The sequence below is a fragment of the Platichthys flesus genome, chromosome 2 (genome assembly GCF_949316205.1).
Source record: "Platichthys flesus chromosome 2, fPlaFle2.1, whole genome shotgun sequence".
NCBI lineage: Eukaryota > Metazoa > Chordata > Actinopteri > Pleuronectiformes > Pleuronectidae > Platichthys > Platichthys flesus.
In genome coordinates this window covers 8,107,115-8,125,175 of record NC_084946.1, presented here as the reverse complement: position 1 = coordinate 8,125,175, position 18,061 = coordinate 8,107,115, and the positions used below count along the sequence as shown (strand labels likewise).

Here is an 18,061-nt window from a genome sequence, read left to right as displayed (position 1 = left end):
GTAAATCCATAGAAAAAGCTCACTTAAAATGTTTGTATTTGTAACTTTCTTTGTAGTATACAGCAGGCAACATTTGAATAACAAATAAATTAACATAGAATAAAAAAACATACAGACATTTCTGTCAACAGTCCTAATCTAAATCCGAGGTGGTCCATAAACAGGGTTATTTTTTGCAGTTTTTAACTGTAACACTGTTGTCCTTTACACTATGTGGATGTTTTGTGACACTCAACATGCTCTTCAGATCTTTATTTAAACTAGCAGCTCTATATAGATGACAACATTGCAGTGTACTTTTTAGACTGCTCCCTCCAGTGGTTGCTAACTATCCGCTGCCAGTCTTGTTTCTACATTTAAAATGTTTTAAAGAAGCGTGTCAGGGTCAGTGTGTGAGCCACGGTAGGCAGACAAAAATATATATAAATAAAAATTATTTAACAGCCACTTGAACTGAACAATATATATGAACACATCATTGTAGTGATAAAAAAACAAACAATCTATACATTTACATTTTCAAGTATAGTAAGTTGGGTTAGGATAAAGAAACAGCAACACTGTCAGCACTTTTCTCCACGTCACAGTCTTTTTCTGATGGTGCAGAGACAGGCATGTCTCTGAGAGAGTTCGGGCCACTACTCGTCGTCCCTCCTCCTTTGTTTGGGGGGTCTGCTGTCGATTCAGCTTCAGGTTCTTGCTGTGGAGCTGTGGCTACAAATAGAAGAAAAGTGAAGAACACACATTACATCTTTGAAAATGTCAGTATTGAAGTGGCTGTCGTTTATGCACCAAATTAAAGGAATGGGGACATTCACACAGAGTTAAGAGTTTAAGAAGATAAACAGTCTGCCTTGTTTGTGTGAAAGTTTTCAACATCATTTTGAGGCTGGCACATGCTTTTACCTGACTGTGTGCAGGACTTCATATGCTCTGGCCAGTGGGCTTGCTGACAGGGGTAATCACAGTAGCTTGTGTTCCAGCAGCAGTAGAAGATGGCTTCTTTCCTGCAGTTAGCGCACCACTGTTTCTTTTTCGTCTCGTCCACTGCCTGTTGTTTCTCCTGCTCTATTTGTTTCTTCACCTCAGTCACCAACCTCTCTCTCTCCTGCTCCAGACTTTGCCTCATCTCTGCCATTGTTAGCTCTAAAGTGAAACACACAAACATGATCAAATACAGGTAGAACTCATGACACTGATGACACTGGGAAAAGAGGTACACGTGCAAAGTATTTTTATAATCCCCTACTTACCAAGGTTGTGCTTCATTTCTGACAACTCTTGTTGATGCAACCACTGTAATTTTTCAATTTCAATTCTCAGTCGTCTTATCTGTAAGAAAAAAACACGGGCATTTAAGAGTAAGTAAAGGTTGATATCAAAACCAACTGTGATGATCTAATTCCTACTCAGTGTCTGAAGGGCCAATAGTGAACTCCTACCTCTGCTATTGTGTTTCCTGAAGTACTCTGAGAAAGGTCATTGTATATTTCAGTCATTGAACCTTTGATTGCATCCATTATCTGGAAAAGACCATGATGTGAAATGAAGGGACAAGATTAATATATGAACCAACACTTTCTAATGTTGTATTCCTTAAATGCATTAAATGTGGACCTCAAACATGTGTATTATGAAAGCTAAAAAGAAACATTTCAAACCTAACATTAATCCTCAAGGACTAATTAACTATGTATATTTTTAATATGTTTTAGTTTACAGAGCTTCTTAAATAACCAGTAAGGTGTAAACTCACAGTACAAGAACTTACTTTATTTGTGTACTTGGCAATGTCTGCAGCCACATCTGCCGAAGCAGTGGGGATATACAGGTCTGTTGCCACTGGCGATGACAAAGCAGCTGTTCCTAGACTTGTTGTGGCCATCATGGCAACAGAAGCTGGACTACTGGATACCAGTGTGACAGCGGATGTGTTTGTGCCGAGTGGAGGGTCTTTTTGTTGAACAGCTGGAAAACAAAAATGTATAATTTTGGACAAAGTGATGGCACAGTTCACATGCGTAGGGATTGATATTCAAATGAGTGCAAACAGTACATTACATCACATGTCATTTGGCTGACGCTTTTGTCCAAAGCGACTTATGACTAGTACACACAGCATTTATGAGGGGCCATTTTTAGGGGTTCAGTATCTTGCCAAGGACATTTCGGCATGCAGATGGGAGAGAGTGAGAGTTTGAACCGGCAACCTTCTTGTTGGAGTACCACCACTCTAACCACTAGGCCACACCACCCCCACTTTCCACATTACTGGTCCAAATTGTCATACTTACAAATTATTTCGAACGTATTATTTCAGACTAAAACCATGTTATCTACCTTTGACAGCCTGTCTGGTCTGATAGCGTGTACTTTGTGAAGACTGCTGAGCGGAGGATGAGGACACCGCTGTCGACACATTGCCAGCCTGAGTCTGGGTCACCACTGGAGCCTGGCCCTGCTTAGGTGACGAGGCCTGATCCTGGGTGGTTGCGACAGGTTGCTGGCTCTGTTGCTGACGTTGCACCTTCTGCATGTGCCACTTCTGCGAGGAGGTCTGAAACTTGGTAGTGGGATTCCACACCACAGCTCTCTGCACCACTGGCACCGTCTCTCTGGGCAGCAGAGGGCGCTGTTTCTTCAAAGCTGGAGCGGTGGAGGCTGAGGGGGTGGAGCAGGAGGAGGGGGGCGATGCTGTGGCACTGGACACCGTTGCCAGGCTTATGGTTGTGGGGGAGGGAGCAGTGAAGGAGACCATGGTGACAGGAATGGCCATTGGGGACTGTGTGGAGACAGTGGAGGGTGTGGAGAGAGCTGCACTGTTTTGAGATGGCACTGTTGATGGGGTCAATGCTTTGCCTAAGAACAAGAAGTAGAAAGAGTACTTATATTACCACAATTATGCAAATGCTTCCACATTACAAATGCTAAAAGCTGACATTACATCCAGTTTTACTTTCATTATTTTTATATTATTGGAAGAGAGAATAACCTAAACTCACCTTCAGGTTTACTAGCAGGGGACTCTTTTACAGAGGTGGTGTCTTTCCTACCCCTCTTCCTGTCTTTGCCCCTCTGTTCCTCTCCAAGGTCAATAACTAGCTCCCTCTCAGAGTCAGAGTCCTCCATGGGCACATGATGCTTCCCCTCGTCTTTCACCTGAGACTTGCCTCTGGGAGGAGGTGATACTGCTGGAGGCGCCTTGCTCTTCTCTGGGCTTTGTTTTCCTGAATCAGTGCTTATTTTCTCTTTAGCTGGAACATCTGATGCTGTTGGAGCTGTGTCACCTGCTGCAGACTCAGATGCAAGGAGTGTATCAGTTTTACCTTCTTTATCTTGGCTTGGAGATGACAGATCTTTGACTTTATTTTTGATAGTGTCCTCCTGGGCTTCATCATTAGTTGCTTCGTCCTGGCCTTCCTTGGTCTTTTGCTCATCGTCACTGGCATACTCACTTTCACTTGAGTCAGACTTATCAGATTCCTCTGAGTCACTGTGTTCCACACCTTTATACACATCCACAGAGATCTCATCAATACCTGAAGATGCAAAAGAAGAGTGAGGATATTACACTGCAATCCAACGTGTTTTAAAATTATATCAGGAAACATCTTAGAACAGATTAGAACAGATAACTTTGTTTCATTCTGGTTCTTTTTAAAAGCCGTTTTCAGATATGAACTCCAGAGAATGACGCACAATTGAGTTTGGGTCTTCTCAGGAGTTTGCGTTTCACAAACTGTGAGAGGTCAGATGGGTTCGCAACAACACAGAAATCTCTGTGAGGTGTGGTGCTGCAGGCAGGATATACTGTATACATTTTCTGCTGGGAAGCTCATGATTGTTTATGACATATCCATTCTCACGTACAGCCCATTCAGAATATTTCAGGAGATTATCCAGAGTTCAGTGCGTGTCTGACATCAGTTATAGAGGGTACACATACTGTGAATATCAACAATAAGGAGAGAGAACACAGAAATATGAACGTTTTCCTTTTTCTTCTGTACTGACCCAACTGTGCTTTGCAGCTCTCAATGGTTTTGTCCAAGTTCAACTGAAAACGGCTCTTAATCTGTCTTTTTGGAGACGTGAGGACTGGTGTGGTTCCTTGCTTCTGCTGAACTGTTTCACTTAGCTCTTTTAGGTCCATTTCTGCTTTGCTCCGATCTGGAATAAAAAATTAAGTTGTTTTTATCTTCCAATAGCTAGCTATTATTGCTCACAGAGAATGGACATGGTTTTTTTGCTTTCAGGTACGTTAAACATTTGGCATAAAGAATCACCTAGATTGAGGTTGAGAATGCTTCCTGTCTGTGGTGTCTTCTCCTGCTTGGGGAGGCCAGGAGCTTGAGAGTGGAATGGTTTAGGGCTGTCCAATGAACTGCCTGCAGGACAAAGTCGAGGATGGGGAGGTGATGCTGTTCAGAGATATTCAGGATTAAAATAAGTCTCATCAGATACAACATTTGTTTGCTAAACTAAATGAAAAACAAACAACAAAAAAAATACCTGTACAGTCCATGTACTCCTCTCCTGCACTGTACTGGCTGTTCTGGGCTTTTGCATGTGACTTGTCTGCTGTCTCCTGTTCCCCATCTGAACCAGTGTGGGCAGAGGAGTTGGTGCTCATGGGGGAGCGAGGCATGTCACTTAGAGGGAGCCGACGCCCAACTGTGCCCCCTCCCAGCCCAGCCAACATGGTCCTTGCCAGAGGGATCTTGGGCGAAGCGGTCATGTCGAAGCTGAGCTTGATCTTCTCCTGTTTCTCAGTTTTCACTGGAGTGGACGAGGGGTTGGAGGGGTCCGGCAGCATCTGGAAGTTGTTGTCAGGAGTGTATGGTGTCCTGAAAGGTGCGTAATTAAACACTCCAAACTTCTTCTTCATGTTCTCCACATAGAGCTCCATCTCTTGCATGGCACTGTTAAAGATGCTTTTGGTCTTCTTCACAGAGAATGGAATTTCTTTTGACATGAGGTAGCAGTTGTTTAAAGGAACCCATGCCCTGAAGGATGAATATATTAAAAACACAATTGAGTGTTAATGATAAACCTTGAAATGTTCCTCTGAGATCAAGCACCAGAAGCATAATAAGCTGGTACCTGTCATGTTGACCAAAGAAACGAGCGTCCACCTGTCCATCTTTGTCCCGCAGAGCTTTAGCAGGCCAGAATGGAAATCCTTTAAGTTTGGCCCACACTAGAGGATGTGGGTTACTCTGCAGATATACAATAAAACACTGGACCTGAGTGGATGTATTCCACTGACGTATGTTTGAATGGATAAATTATCTGGTGGAATCAGCAAAAACTTGAAATTACTTTACAAGCTTACACAAGGCTCACAAAACCAGTTGTCTCTCTTTTGGCAAGCAGACAAATAACACTCAGGACAAACTTCAATCTCGTTCATCTGGAAAAAAATTCACAAAAACTCACGATATGTTTCCACTTTCATTTCTAATGTCTTAAATTAATGAACAAATACACATTTAGCTTAAATATGAAACTCTTTTTCTGACACAAACTAAATACTCACCTCATGTTCACAGATTTTTACTATAACTTTAGCTGTAGCTGTGAGTTTGTGATTGCCTGAAATAAGGACATACATTTGTGTCAAACTATTTGTTAACTGTATACTTATCAATAATATAATATTCATTCATTTAGCCAGGTCTAACAAGATTATAAAAAAACAGTGTCCAGAATATGCAAAATACCTCCATTATATATAATACAGTTGTGCAAAATCCATTTTGCATCTGCCAAGAAGGCCTCTGTGCAGCCATACATTTTCTTTTTGATATTCTGCAGAGCAAAAAGAAAAGACAATGCTTATTTGTCATATTGTTCAACTTGTCATAGTTTCAAATAAATGAGTGAAGCTTGTGTTTTACCTTTTCAAGTGTGCAAAGATCCATAGGATGAAAAATGTACTCTGCATAATCTGGGTGTTGTTCAAGAGAGACAGGTTTCTGGAAGGGTTCAGTCTGTAAAATTGGGAAGGAAACAAAAATTAAGGTAAACAAACTCTCCAGCCGCACTAACTGACTAATAAACACAACCTTCCCCTCTAACATCCACATGCTATCATTATGCTACTACTTAAAACTCTTAGAGCCGCTTTAAATAAAAGGAGGAAAATCAGTGGTGGACAGAGGGGAAGAGGAGAAAAATCATGACGGGGTCTTGTTAGTGGTGTAATTGATTACCCAATTAAAAGTCTTTCTCTGCGTGGAAGCTGCATGGGGGGAGCGAGATGACAAGCGGGGATGATCCTGAAAGAGAGTGAGAGGGGCAGCTGTATCCTCACCACCAGCTTGCATGTTTACCTTCATGGTTTCCAGCCATGACAGGCTCATAATAGCACATGATTGTGATTGTTAGTTCTGTTATTTGACATCTTTAGCGCATGCAAAATCAATAACAAATCAGCTGGAACGATATCTTAGCAGGTCATACTTCAGGTGCAGATGTTATAAACTAGCTCAACTGATGGGAATAAGATGACCAGAAACAGATAGCATGTCTTTTGGTTGCATGAGCAATCTAGAAATAGAAAACAGCCATGAAAGAACACGTGCCAATAAGCAAGTGATAAATCAGAATGAACAAATAGAAATGGAAGAATTTTAAATGAGAATAAACAAGTAATGTAATCCTTCAGTGACAAAGCTACATGCCCCAACACTTTATAATCAGATGGGTAGCAAAGCTTTCCTAGAAAGACAGAGGGCCCAGAATACTTACACCTGGTTGTTTCATCTTCTGAAGGGCAAACTTTAGTAGGTAAGACAGCTGGTCTATAGTTAGCATCATCATGGCTTTGCTCTGAGTCTCTATGCACTCTGCAACTGTTATTTTCTAAAAAAGACATCAAGAGGAAAAAAGTTGAACAATTTGTTTGTATCCCCTCATGTCACAGAGTGTATGTAGTCTTAAAGGAGACATATTATGCACGTATTCAGAATCGCTCTCGCTACAGAAGGGAAGACACGCAGGCAGGGGCCCAGTCTGAACCAAACCTGCAGCCACAGCAGGAGGGCTCAAGCCTCCACACATGGCGAGCTATTAGCTTTAGTCTTACCTGGCTTTGTTAGGGAGCCTGTCAGAGTAGCCGCTAGGTGTGAATTATGCAGATGCTGGACATTATGCTGGAGTACTGATGAGGAGTTTCGGGAGCAGTGTAGAAGAGCTCCCTTTACCAGAGACTTTGAGCTTTTTAACTTTTTAAAAGTAGAGATCTTACAAAAACCCTTTATAACATACTGGAGTAATGATAAACTAAAAAAGCACAATATGTCTCCTTTAACATGTTACTGAGAGCTCCTTCATAATTAAACAAATGATACATGTTATGACCACAGGCTTTGAAATGTGTTTCTAACACCCAGCACATCCCTGGGAGAGTACCTCACACTCCGGACAGAACCAGTCGCCATCAGGCTCGGCTGGTAGTTTGAGGCACTTGGCATGGTACACCCTGGGGCAGAGCTCACAGCAGAGCACCTGGCCCTCGCGGTGGCACAGCCAGCAGTAGAAGTCATTCCTGCCGTCCTGCGGTACAACATCAACAGGGTCTGTGGTGAGTGCTGGCTGCTTCACATAGTAAAAGGGACCGTGTCTTAGTTCTGACTGGAATGCAGGCAAAAGAAACACAAAGTTGGGGAAGGTCAATATCAGGCCAGAGATTAGAAAAGCCGAGCAAACATACACCACACCAACAAAAGGTACATTTAAGTCCAGCACAACACAGACTGCCGTGTGCCCTGATTAGTGTTATACACCAGATGCTGGTTCCTTAGTGTTCCAGAAACATTGAGACTTAAGAGTCAACATCATATTGTTCAACATTGTGATGAATAAAATCTGACGACAATATGTGACTTGATCTCTTCTGTGATTTCTGTCTGTGTTTTAGGAAACAACCTTCAACAATGTAAGATAAAGAGTGTTGATTTAACTGACTAAAGTTTCATTAGTTACAGTAGCTAAAAACCAATTACAAAGTTTAAGCTAATGACATATATTATTCAGTTCTACATCAAAGATGTGAAAAAATAAATATAAAAATAAAATACAGGATAACCGACACAGATGTTTACTTTTTTGTGGAATTTAATTTAATTGTTTTTAAACTTTAAATTTGATGGTGTTTTATACATTCTTTGATCTTTTGGTTTAAACAGAGTGTAGATGTATGTTAAATAAGCTTACTCTCCAAAACTAGGATGGTTGAAAATTAATTAAAAAAATCATGTTTAAGTGAAATTTCATTTCCAAAACATTTTATAACATTCAAGTGAAATTCAAGTGAAAATTTGCCGCTAACATTGTCGTATCTACGCACTAAAATAAACCTCTTATATATGCGAGCATTTGTATCCTGTATTTGTGTAAAATCTTTGTTAATCAACATAGGCAGAGCAGAGTAAATAAGATGTTCTACCATCAGCCGTGACAAAGATTTATAATTTCCTGTCTCCCCTCCAAAAACTGTGCTGGGGCAAACCTAGGGCAGTGATGGTGAATGCCTCCCTGTTATCAAGGAATTGAGGATTAAATATTCCAGACTCTATTAAAAGTATATTTAAACTCTATAACGTGATTCATTGTTGGACATGTAGTTCACTCCTGGACTGCAAAAGTTCCAGAAAGCCATAAAACAATGTTGAGCCAAGCAGTCATTATCATATTGACCCTGGCTTGTTCACCTTGAGCACTGCATGTGCAAAGAATGTCCCAGAGATATCCAGCCTTGAAAACCTTAAAGATGTATGAAAGAAGGTCCAGCTCACTGCAGCACAAAGGGTCTAATACTAGAGCTCCCTTGAAGAGGGCCCATGAACTGCCCATGCCCCTTCTGGAACCCTGGGGGTACCTGAAAACCCTTAAATCTATTGGCCAGACAAAAAACTTCGACAATCTAGTGGGACAGCAGGAGGGGTGGGACAATGGCTTACCTCTATGGGGAGTAGCCCTGGACCCAAAAATCTGATCCTCTAGTTTGAACCCTGCTGTCCTAGTAACATACTGATACAGAGCCCACACTGGGCATAATGTGTTGAGTCTTTGCTCCTTCCCTGACAAGAATGGAGATGGGCATAAAGCCAAAGGCTTCACAGTGGGACAATTGCAGGGTGAACTTTGTGAGATATGGGGCATAATAAAAGTAGTAAGGACAGATGGAAATGACCTGTACAGCACTAACATGTTTTGCTATGTTCAAAGCCAAAAGCTCTACCATTTGCGTTAAAATAAACATCCCCACTGTCTTTCACTGGCTCAAATGGATGATGAGACTGTCCAACACAACAAACCTTCATGATACAGCCAACTAAAGAATGCTGCCACACTGGCTTATCCTCAAAGCCCCAGTGCCACGCAGTGATGGACGACAAGTAAACTTTAATTGTAAAAAAAAAGGCCTTCCCCCATTCATGCACAGCAGGCCAACCACCATCATGGACATGATGAACTTGGAAAAAATGGCAGAAAATGCTTTAGTGTAAAGAACACCGCCGAGCATTCCAACAAGTTGCTACTCACTCCTTGACCCGACATGATCGCTCCCACCCTCATAGGGACATATCCATTGTCATAGTTACCCTGAATATAACTGCCCCCAGGGGGACACCTGACACTAGAGTCGTCAAGTCTTGCCAGACATGCCGGTGTTATTTTCAGCCTACGGCTGATGTGACAGCATATAGACCCAGTCTTAATGCTGCTACCAAAATCAGAGGATCCCTATTCATCAAAAGCCCCAACTGCACAAGGGATTTTCCAAAGCCATGAAGCCAAACAGTTGTAAGCATAGTTTGAATCACTTTTTCTAGCCGGACGACGGAATGGCATGTTGGCGAGATGCTAATCTCCCCTCCTATAGCATGACACATAGAAGAGTGTCTATGTTAAAAACTAAGTATTTAGTAGATTCTGAAAGATCTCTCTGGCTCAGGATATTTGCCCAGGATATATAGAACCAAAGATCCCTGAGATGGTTTATCACCACACATGTATCCTTTACTACCTGTTGCCAAAAGTGGCAGCATAACAGATAGTCCAAAATTCTGAGAATGCTTTTCCTTAATGGTGAAGGTGCTGCTTCCACAAACTTGCTGAACAACCTAAAGAGTAAATGAAAGCCGAAAATAACAGCTTGGTATCCCGATAGAAAAAAACTTGGGGGGGCACAGAGCAAGTTAGGTGACCCAGCGTCCAGAGATTGCAGTATCATTGCATCCCTGGAAAATCTAGGTATTGAGGTGTTCAATTTAGCTATGCAGAGAAATGCTGGAAGCTGATGCCCATTTTCAAACCTCTAATGGAGCTGCTGTGCACAGACTAGGCGGTGATTAAAGCACTCATTGAACTAGGAACATTGAGTCATCCTCCTTGTCCTCCATCGATTACATGTTCCATGGTGTTCCATGTAGCTTCTGACCGGCATGGGTCCTGCCACTCTCGGCTAACTCTCCAGGGTCTTATCCGGCATAGACGAATAGTGGGACCATGACCAGGGCTCACCTTGAAATATCGAAGCATGTTTAGTAAAATGCAAGCTATCCACATTGGATGAGGTCCTCACTCTGCGATAACATTCATGATGTTGGGCATGGATGTAATGCAGCCCCTTTAATCTTTAGTTTTGATATTTTGGAAGGAGTATCAGCCTATGACATGGAAACCAGAAAAGGAACAAAATTGTAAATATCGTATTGTTCTAAGCAGGTTGCAATGTGTTAACATTTTGGTCCATCGCACTAGCACAGGCTAAATGTGTACTTTAAGAGCTTGTTCCTGATGACACACTAACAAAGCTCCAGGCCTTCCAGGCTTCGCTAAAAAAATTATTCCAAATTGAAACCCAGTAGGCTTTCCGTAACACATTAGCCAAAGGGTACATTGTTACATAATCCCTGCTCCAGTTTATCTTGTCTTACAGTAGGCATATATTATGAAGAACAAAATCAGAAAGTCCAGATAAAGCAGGCCCTGCATTTGGTGACATAATCTTTAATGGGTAAATGAAATGTTGTGCAGCTAACCATGCTAAATTATATCAGCAGACGGAGGTTACTCAGTTTCTTCTCTAGAAGAATGGAAAAATGATTCGAGGTGCTTGTTGACTGACAATATGCGATAGTGTGCAGTTTTTCCTCTCTATCAAAGACAGGGTGGCATTGGAGCTACATATTTCGTCCCACCATGTTACCAAGATGCAAGCATAACACATTAACAGGCCATAATGCACGATGCTTGATTCACAGGTAAATTATCAGTTTACCATTATCTACATACTGTATGAGAGACATCAATAATTAAATCAAAATGAAAGCCGACTAGAAGTGAAAATCACAGGTTCACAAAAATTTGAAAACTAATATTATTCAAATGTCTAACAACCATAATGTAATGGTTTGGTGTTGTCTGAATATCAATCAGTTCAGAATTGATGTTAGATTTAAATCCTGTAGTTCGGTGGGAGGGGGGCTGTAGGCTCCAAAGAAAGTTTTACATTTGTATCATGGATGGTGTTTTGATTGTTACCTGGTCTTTGCTACTGCTGAGAGCACCGGGTTTCTTCTTCTTTTTAACTGGGCAGGGAGAAGTTTCGGCCGAGGAGTGGCCATTGGATGATTGAGAGGGACTTGGCATCTTTCGTTTTTGGGACATACGCTCCGTTGACCCAGTGTCTGAAACTGCAGATAAAAGTCAAACACAATATAAACCATAGCCTCCTTAAAGCAGAAAAAAAAACAGGAAATGAAACACTAGAGTTTTCCTAGACCTATGCAGTTTGCAGAAGCCGCGAAAAATTGTATAAAACAAAATGACCAAAACAAAAACACAAAAAAGCAAAAGCATTTGATAAGCAGAGCACCAGGATATTGCCAACTTATCTAAAAAGTAGATCCAGATCGGCATAACAATTTTAACAGGTTTTTCCCTGACCCAAACCTCATTCTTCCACCAACTTTCATGGTATCCATCAATTAGTATTTTGCATCAAGCTGCTAACTAACAGTCAAACAAACAAACAAACGCCAATGAAAACATAAATTCTTTGACAGAGTTAACAAACTTGCCTGGCATGTTACCTTTGGATCGTGTTGATATCTCCATTCCTTCTGCTGCTGTTTCTTTTCCCTCTTCCTCTGTCACACTGATACAGAAAAGGATCATTGTTAAATGTTTGCCCAATATAATCCTAATGCAGCAAAGGGTTACAAATGTTTGCCATTCAATTACACTCAATTTCTGATGCTCCTGTCTAATTAAGGCAGAAATCAGCCGCTCATAAAAAGATAATAATATGCAGATGGTCAGGTTGTTCATGTTAGGTCTCATATACATTCCTGCAGAAGTTTGATTAAACTGTCTCACCTCTTCATACATTTCCCTAATCCAAATACGAAGAAGTTGCTCTAGACAAGAAAGGTTTTACAGAGGCTATTTTTGACACAAACATTTTATTTGGAGAGCCCAGCTGGAAACACACGTATCATGAGTCTTCTGTAAAAAAAAAAAGGGTTAGGGTAACCCTAACCCATTTACAGAGCTTCAAATCCCTATTTCTACCAAGGCACCATGCTAACAAGAAGAATCTGAAAGGCTTCAAGGATATTCATGATTTAGTCCGAAAAAAATTTCACCTGTCAATGGCTGCCAAATTGCGCCAGTAGATGTGTCTGTACAAGCTTCTTTTTAACCAACCTTTAATTTCAAGAAATATCTCCTTTTGTCAATAGAAATTGACATGATTCGATCGAAACAATAAATACTAATAAATGAATGTACCACTACTATGCCGCATGAAAACAAATGGGACACTTCACATAGATAAACACTGATTAGAAACTTTGAAGACACATTAAGACAGAAAATAATAAAACACAGACATTATGTCACAAAAAACAAACCTCAACAGCGGAAAGACAACACATGAACATCTGCTCAAAAATAGTAAGCTAAATTAAAGCAACAGATAACCAATATTAAAGCAATGGTAGCTCAATGCGTTGTGACATTTTCCATTATAAATAGCACTCGCATTTCTCCACCAGCCACAGGTCTATAAATAGTAAACATGGAAACAGAATAGAATAATCTAGTGTCTGAGCCTTCTGACATCCAGCAAGTGAAAAGCATGTAAAATGATTACCCAGCTGTTTAAAAACATCCAAGTAATTCATTGACGAAGTGACCTAATAACAGACAGCATATCATCATGGATTGCACAATAACAGCCCCGGTTATGTTGTGAAGCATTTCTTTGAAAAACAAGCCACAATGTAATGTGAACAATCTTTTATTAAAAGATCTGCCAGCAGGGTTTTTCTCAGTATCAGTGCAACGTGATTCACCTTGGTTTACAGGCGCCCTGTTGTGGATTCTACTACTGTGTTGCCATTTTATCTGCCGCCACAGCAGAGGCAACGGCCTCACTGTTCAGATGACTTCAATTTTCATACATTTTCTATTTCACTTACTCCTGAGAAAAGCAGCATTCGAATGTTGTATGTGGAACACAGTCATTTACTGAAATCAAAAACACTGCCTGTTGAAATTATTTGCTCACGAAATCACACTCCCTGTCTATCCTATAATAAGGAGGATGAAATATGACAGCATATCCGCAGACACAAGTGCAGTGCAGTGAAATAGCTTTACTGGCCTCCTCATGTAAGCTGTCTAGGCAGCCTCAGACAATATACCCCAGCAACATCCTGTCCTATCCTGGCCAGGAAATACAGCAACAAGAGGTAATGACACAAACATTTTTGGATCAAAAACCACAGAACACACAATCACAGCCTATTGTAACTTACTCAAATATCCCTTTCCACACCCACCACTGTCACTACGTACATGCTTCAATGTAGGAAATTAAGAGCATACCTTCTTCCTTACTCACATACAGATTCTCCAGCCTATTCTTTAATCTTTTTTCAATTATTGAGGGCGTTGGGGGATGAGGTAAACGATGGGTCCAGGTTTCCCAGAAGGCCTTCTCTCCCTGCTGCTCTCTCCTGCAATTGTCAATCTTTAACCTCGGCTGCAGACTGCCGATTGGCTCCGGCACCACACGGAGGTGCCTGATTGGGTGCTCAGCCTCAGTGTGGCACACGGGCTCTTTTCTCCCCACTCTCCTCTGCCACAATGCTGCAATGCAGAGAGGACTTCTCCTCACGGTTTGTTAAAAAACCTCCTGAAAACAGAGTCCCACACTCCCTTAAAACCTCATTCAGACGTGTACTGTCTGTGTGCCTTTTATCAGACATGTAAGGCGTAGCTCTTCAGGCTTTAACGGGAGAGGATCAGATTCCCTCCCTCGCTGTGCTCTCAACCAGTGTATGTGCAAGGCGTCCATTTTGAAGGCTCTCTCTTTCTCTCTCTCTCTCTCTCTCCCTGTATCTCTCCTTCTCTCTCACTGACCAATATGTGTGCCGCACACACAGCACATACACACAGCAGCACCAGTCAATCTACTGTGAGGGACCACATGCAGCTTATTATGTGCCCCAGCATGTTGATGTGCAGCATGGGCCTTTATAGTGAACACAAAGACAGGACTGAAAATGTCACCGGCCTCCCAGACAGTGAGGAAGTCGTGACCCTCTCCCTCTCTCTCTCCAACTCCTCTTTAGCATACTCTGCCTCATCATGGATATAAGCCTGGAGATTTGAGTGAGAGCAATAGCAAGTATGAATAAACAGTTGAAAGAAAAGCTGTACATTTCCATCTCTCTGTAGTCATTTCTGCTTTACCACAATATGCATATTATTTAATCTGAATAAAACTTTAAGGCATGAATACAAACAATCAAAGACACAGATACAGAACAACTCAAGTATAGATTGTCCACTAAAACAGAAATTATATGTCAAGGCCAACTACATAATCTGAGCACGTCCGAGAAGGTCATCTGATGGATTTTTTTTAATCACACAAACTAAATAGGCCGTGCGTCTGTGTAATGCAGATTTAAGTGTGCCTGCACCGTTCCTCACACCATAGAGGAATGAGGGGATTAAACGCATTACCAGGCACCATTCACAAAACACTGAGGGGGATTTGCTGTTTCAGCCACTGCAGACAGCTCCTGAACCCTGGTCAAGCTATATTTTGAGTGCCTTTATATCATGGCCACGGTTTTCTTGGTTATATTAAAAAAAAAGACTTTGTCAGACGTCATACACTATTAATTATAAATACCCTGGAAATCTATTTAACTAAAAAAATGACATAACACTATTGATAAACTGTCAGAAATAGATGCAATCATTATCTCAGTTGAAGAATTCTTATCTGACTCATGCATTCAGAAAACCCTCACCAACATCATCACGTATAAAGAGAATTTAATCTAACCTTGTCGACTTCAAACAGGTTTTCAAGCCTGTCTGATGAGATGCGGTTTGTGTGAAGAGCCTTTTCAGAGGAAGTCCTTCCCTTCTTCTTTCCTTCTCTCTTACATACAAATAACCAGTGTGCTTGGAGCAGAGGGACAGAAAGGGGAAGCTCTCTAAAATGGCTGACACTCCAACAGCAGAGAACAACACAGGGAGGCAGTGCACACCATTAGGCTCGGGCAATTCCTCGAAGACTATGATAAATAAGGTGCTCCGGCATATTTAGACAGTAGATCATTTATGCTTTAGAAAATTGGTGATCAGGAAAACCTTACAGGATAAGGGGTGTAAGAGTATTTTTTTATTCAACAAGAAAAAGGCACTTAGATGAGGTAAACTTGATTTTGGGTGAGGTGTAGAGAAATTTGGCAACTAGACTGTATACAGGCTGTTTTTCATTGCCATGTTAGTCTGTTAACCACAGTATCCTGCTGCCTTGCTCTCAGGACAGTTTGAGGCCTACATTAAACTTAATGTGCTGTCAGTTTACCATCTGTTAATTCCCCTTGGGACTCCCCTCTGCACTGCTCCCTGTCTCTCCCGTCATGGATCCCCTCACTAGGCCTGCCATTTTGGCATAACAGGCCAGGGGAAGCAAAAAAAATGCTGTCCTCTTTAAATCTTGACGGAAGAAAGCATGATCTCTCAGTCAGTATTCTATGGATATACAGCACAGTGACCTTACACTTGACCTTGGCCCCCTACCGCACGTGTCCAGTCAGTGGCAGTCTGCTGCAGTGTGCCACACTATGTTCTCTTTCCAAGCTCCACTCCTATGCTGTGGGGTGACAAATACTCTTCCCCCTCCCCCAGTCTGTCAGACAAACATGTATTATTACTCAGGCACGGATCTCACACACAGTGGCTGATGGCTTATCAACAGAGCAGAATATGTGAAAGAATGAAAATAAGGCTTACCTCTGTGGATGCATGGCTAAAAAAACTCTGTGTGATATGTCAATGCTTATTAAAACATGGAGGACAGCCCTGTCAGTCCTCAGCCTGCTCAGAGCACAGCCACGGCTCCACAAGCTGGCCGACTAACTGCTCTGATATAAGGCACACTGGGACTGGCTGTGCACGCTGACAAAATGTAAGGCAGCTGACGATTGGCTGTTGCATTTCCTGGCTTCTTGTCTTTTGTTTAGCACAGGCGAGCTCAGTACTCAGAGCGCAGTACTCAGAGTGAGAGAAGCTAGGCCCAAATCTAAATAATCAGCCCCTGCATACCCATCAGACCCCAAGACGTCTGCATACTCTGCTTTAATTCATGAACAGGGGATATCGAGGAGGCCTGGGTGTCGATGTGAAAGGTAATGAGCAGAAAAGCCCATAAATAACAGACATGAGGCTGTTTACTCAGGGAGGAATTTGTCTCACTAGCTCCCACCCTCAAGTTACACTAACCATTGTTGTGCTATATAAATGAAAGGAAGGAGTAGGCACTGAATGAAATGCACTGTTTCTTTGACCTATAAAGGTTTAATGGCGATGCAAAAAAAAAAGATCAGACTAAATTAAAGTCATGTGATTTGCATGGCTCTAGTCTTTGAGCTGGCGTGATCACATGTCAACAATGTGGTTCCAGAAAGGCCAAGATTACACACAGTTAAAGACACTTGTGGTATCATTCCACCATGGAGGTAGATTGAGCAGTATTTAAAAACTATTAATGATTTACATGAAATGTATTATCCTTAAAATATAGTATCCCTATCCACTTGATAAGAAGGATTAGGACTTTAAATGCATTTCTTATCACACAAGAAGCAAATGCCATCCAGCAAGTGAGTGTCTGTGCATCCAGTTCCTACAGACACCAACACACACCTCCCCACATGCAGCAGGGAGGAATAAATGTCTTGAAAAAAAGACATGGCTGTATCCTGAGTGTCTGAGGGAGAAACATTTTTTTACCAAACTTGACATTACTCTCTAATTGATGCAAGATCAAACAGAGAGAAATTGCATAGCTGTCTTAACTTTGTGAAAACATAACAAAGTAAATTACAAGGAAATAGCAACACTGTTATGAATGCAAATGTGACAAGTGGTTAACAAATTGGCAACCAAACTCTATCACAATTCTCAAAATCTGTAAATTTTGTAACTGGTATTGATTGATATCGTTTGTCCCCAGGATATTTATAATGATAGTCTTTGCAATGATAGTCTCAGTATTCAGTGTCAATACAAAAATGTATCAGCTGTAGTAGAAAGTAGAGCCAGCTACCTATGCTGCTCAGTCGACCTCTCCTTCAGTGGGAAGAAATGCAGCAGCAGCCTCTTGTGGGAAAACACTACAACAGCACACTGTACACCAGCCCAGAATTTCTCCACCTTCCATCCATCCATCTTTTATCTATCCATCTAACCTGCTTATGCTGTAAGGGTCGCAGGTAAGGGGGCTAGAAAGAAGCCAGTCCCAGGTGACTGTCAGATACCCAAATAAACAGATTGGTTGTTTCGTGATGAAGTGTGGTTTATCGTGTGTAAGGTAAAGTGGATAGTAATGGGGTTAGGTCAGTATTAAGCAGCGATTATGCATTACCCCAATGCTTGTATGTGAATTGACAGTGAAATATTATTGAAACAAACACTCATTTAGCTTAGAGTATAGTCAAATTAACTTACTCGC

At 41.5% G+C, this 18,061-nt stretch overlaps 1 protein-coding gene across 11 annotated transcripts; it reads right to left on the bottom strand.

The window, feature by feature from the left end:
* Positions 1–18: 18 nt before the first annotated feature.
* Positions 19–16,433, bottom strand: zmynd8 (zinc finger, MYND-type containing 8). Of its 11 annotated transcripts, none has more exons than XM_062396259.1 (22): positions 16,342–16,407; positions 15,383–16,237; positions 12,096–12,172; positions 11,557–11,708; positions 7,417–7,638; positions 6,754–6,867; positions 6,216–6,281; positions 5,901–5,993; positions 5,724–5,811; positions 5,540–5,595; positions 5,336–5,413; positions 5,104–5,219; positions 4,513–5,006; positions 4,287–4,421; positions 4,015–4,170; positions 3,003–3,539; positions 2,341–2,859; positions 1,772–1,968; positions 1,443–1,523; positions 1,254–1,332; positions 907–1,146; positions 19–714 (listed from the first exon to the last, which is right to left on the bottom strand). In XM_062396259.1, exons 3-22 carry the CDS (start codon positions 12,130–12,132, stop codon positions 539–541), a joined length of 3,636 nt encoding a protein of 1,211 aa, XP_062252243.1. In that variant the 5' UTR covers positions 12,133–12,172; positions 15,383–16,237; positions 16,342–16,407; the 3' UTR covers positions 19–538. The 11 variants fall into 11 exon arrangements, with proteins under 11 accessions (XP_062252243.1, XP_062252268.1, XP_062252211.1 ...); XM_062396284.1 differs by having other exon boundaries at positions 12,108–12,172; XM_062396227.1 differs by lacking the exon at positions 15,383–16,237 and having other exon boundaries at positions 16,342–16,433.
* Between the last annotated feature and the right edge of the window lie 1,628 nt (positions 16,434–18,061).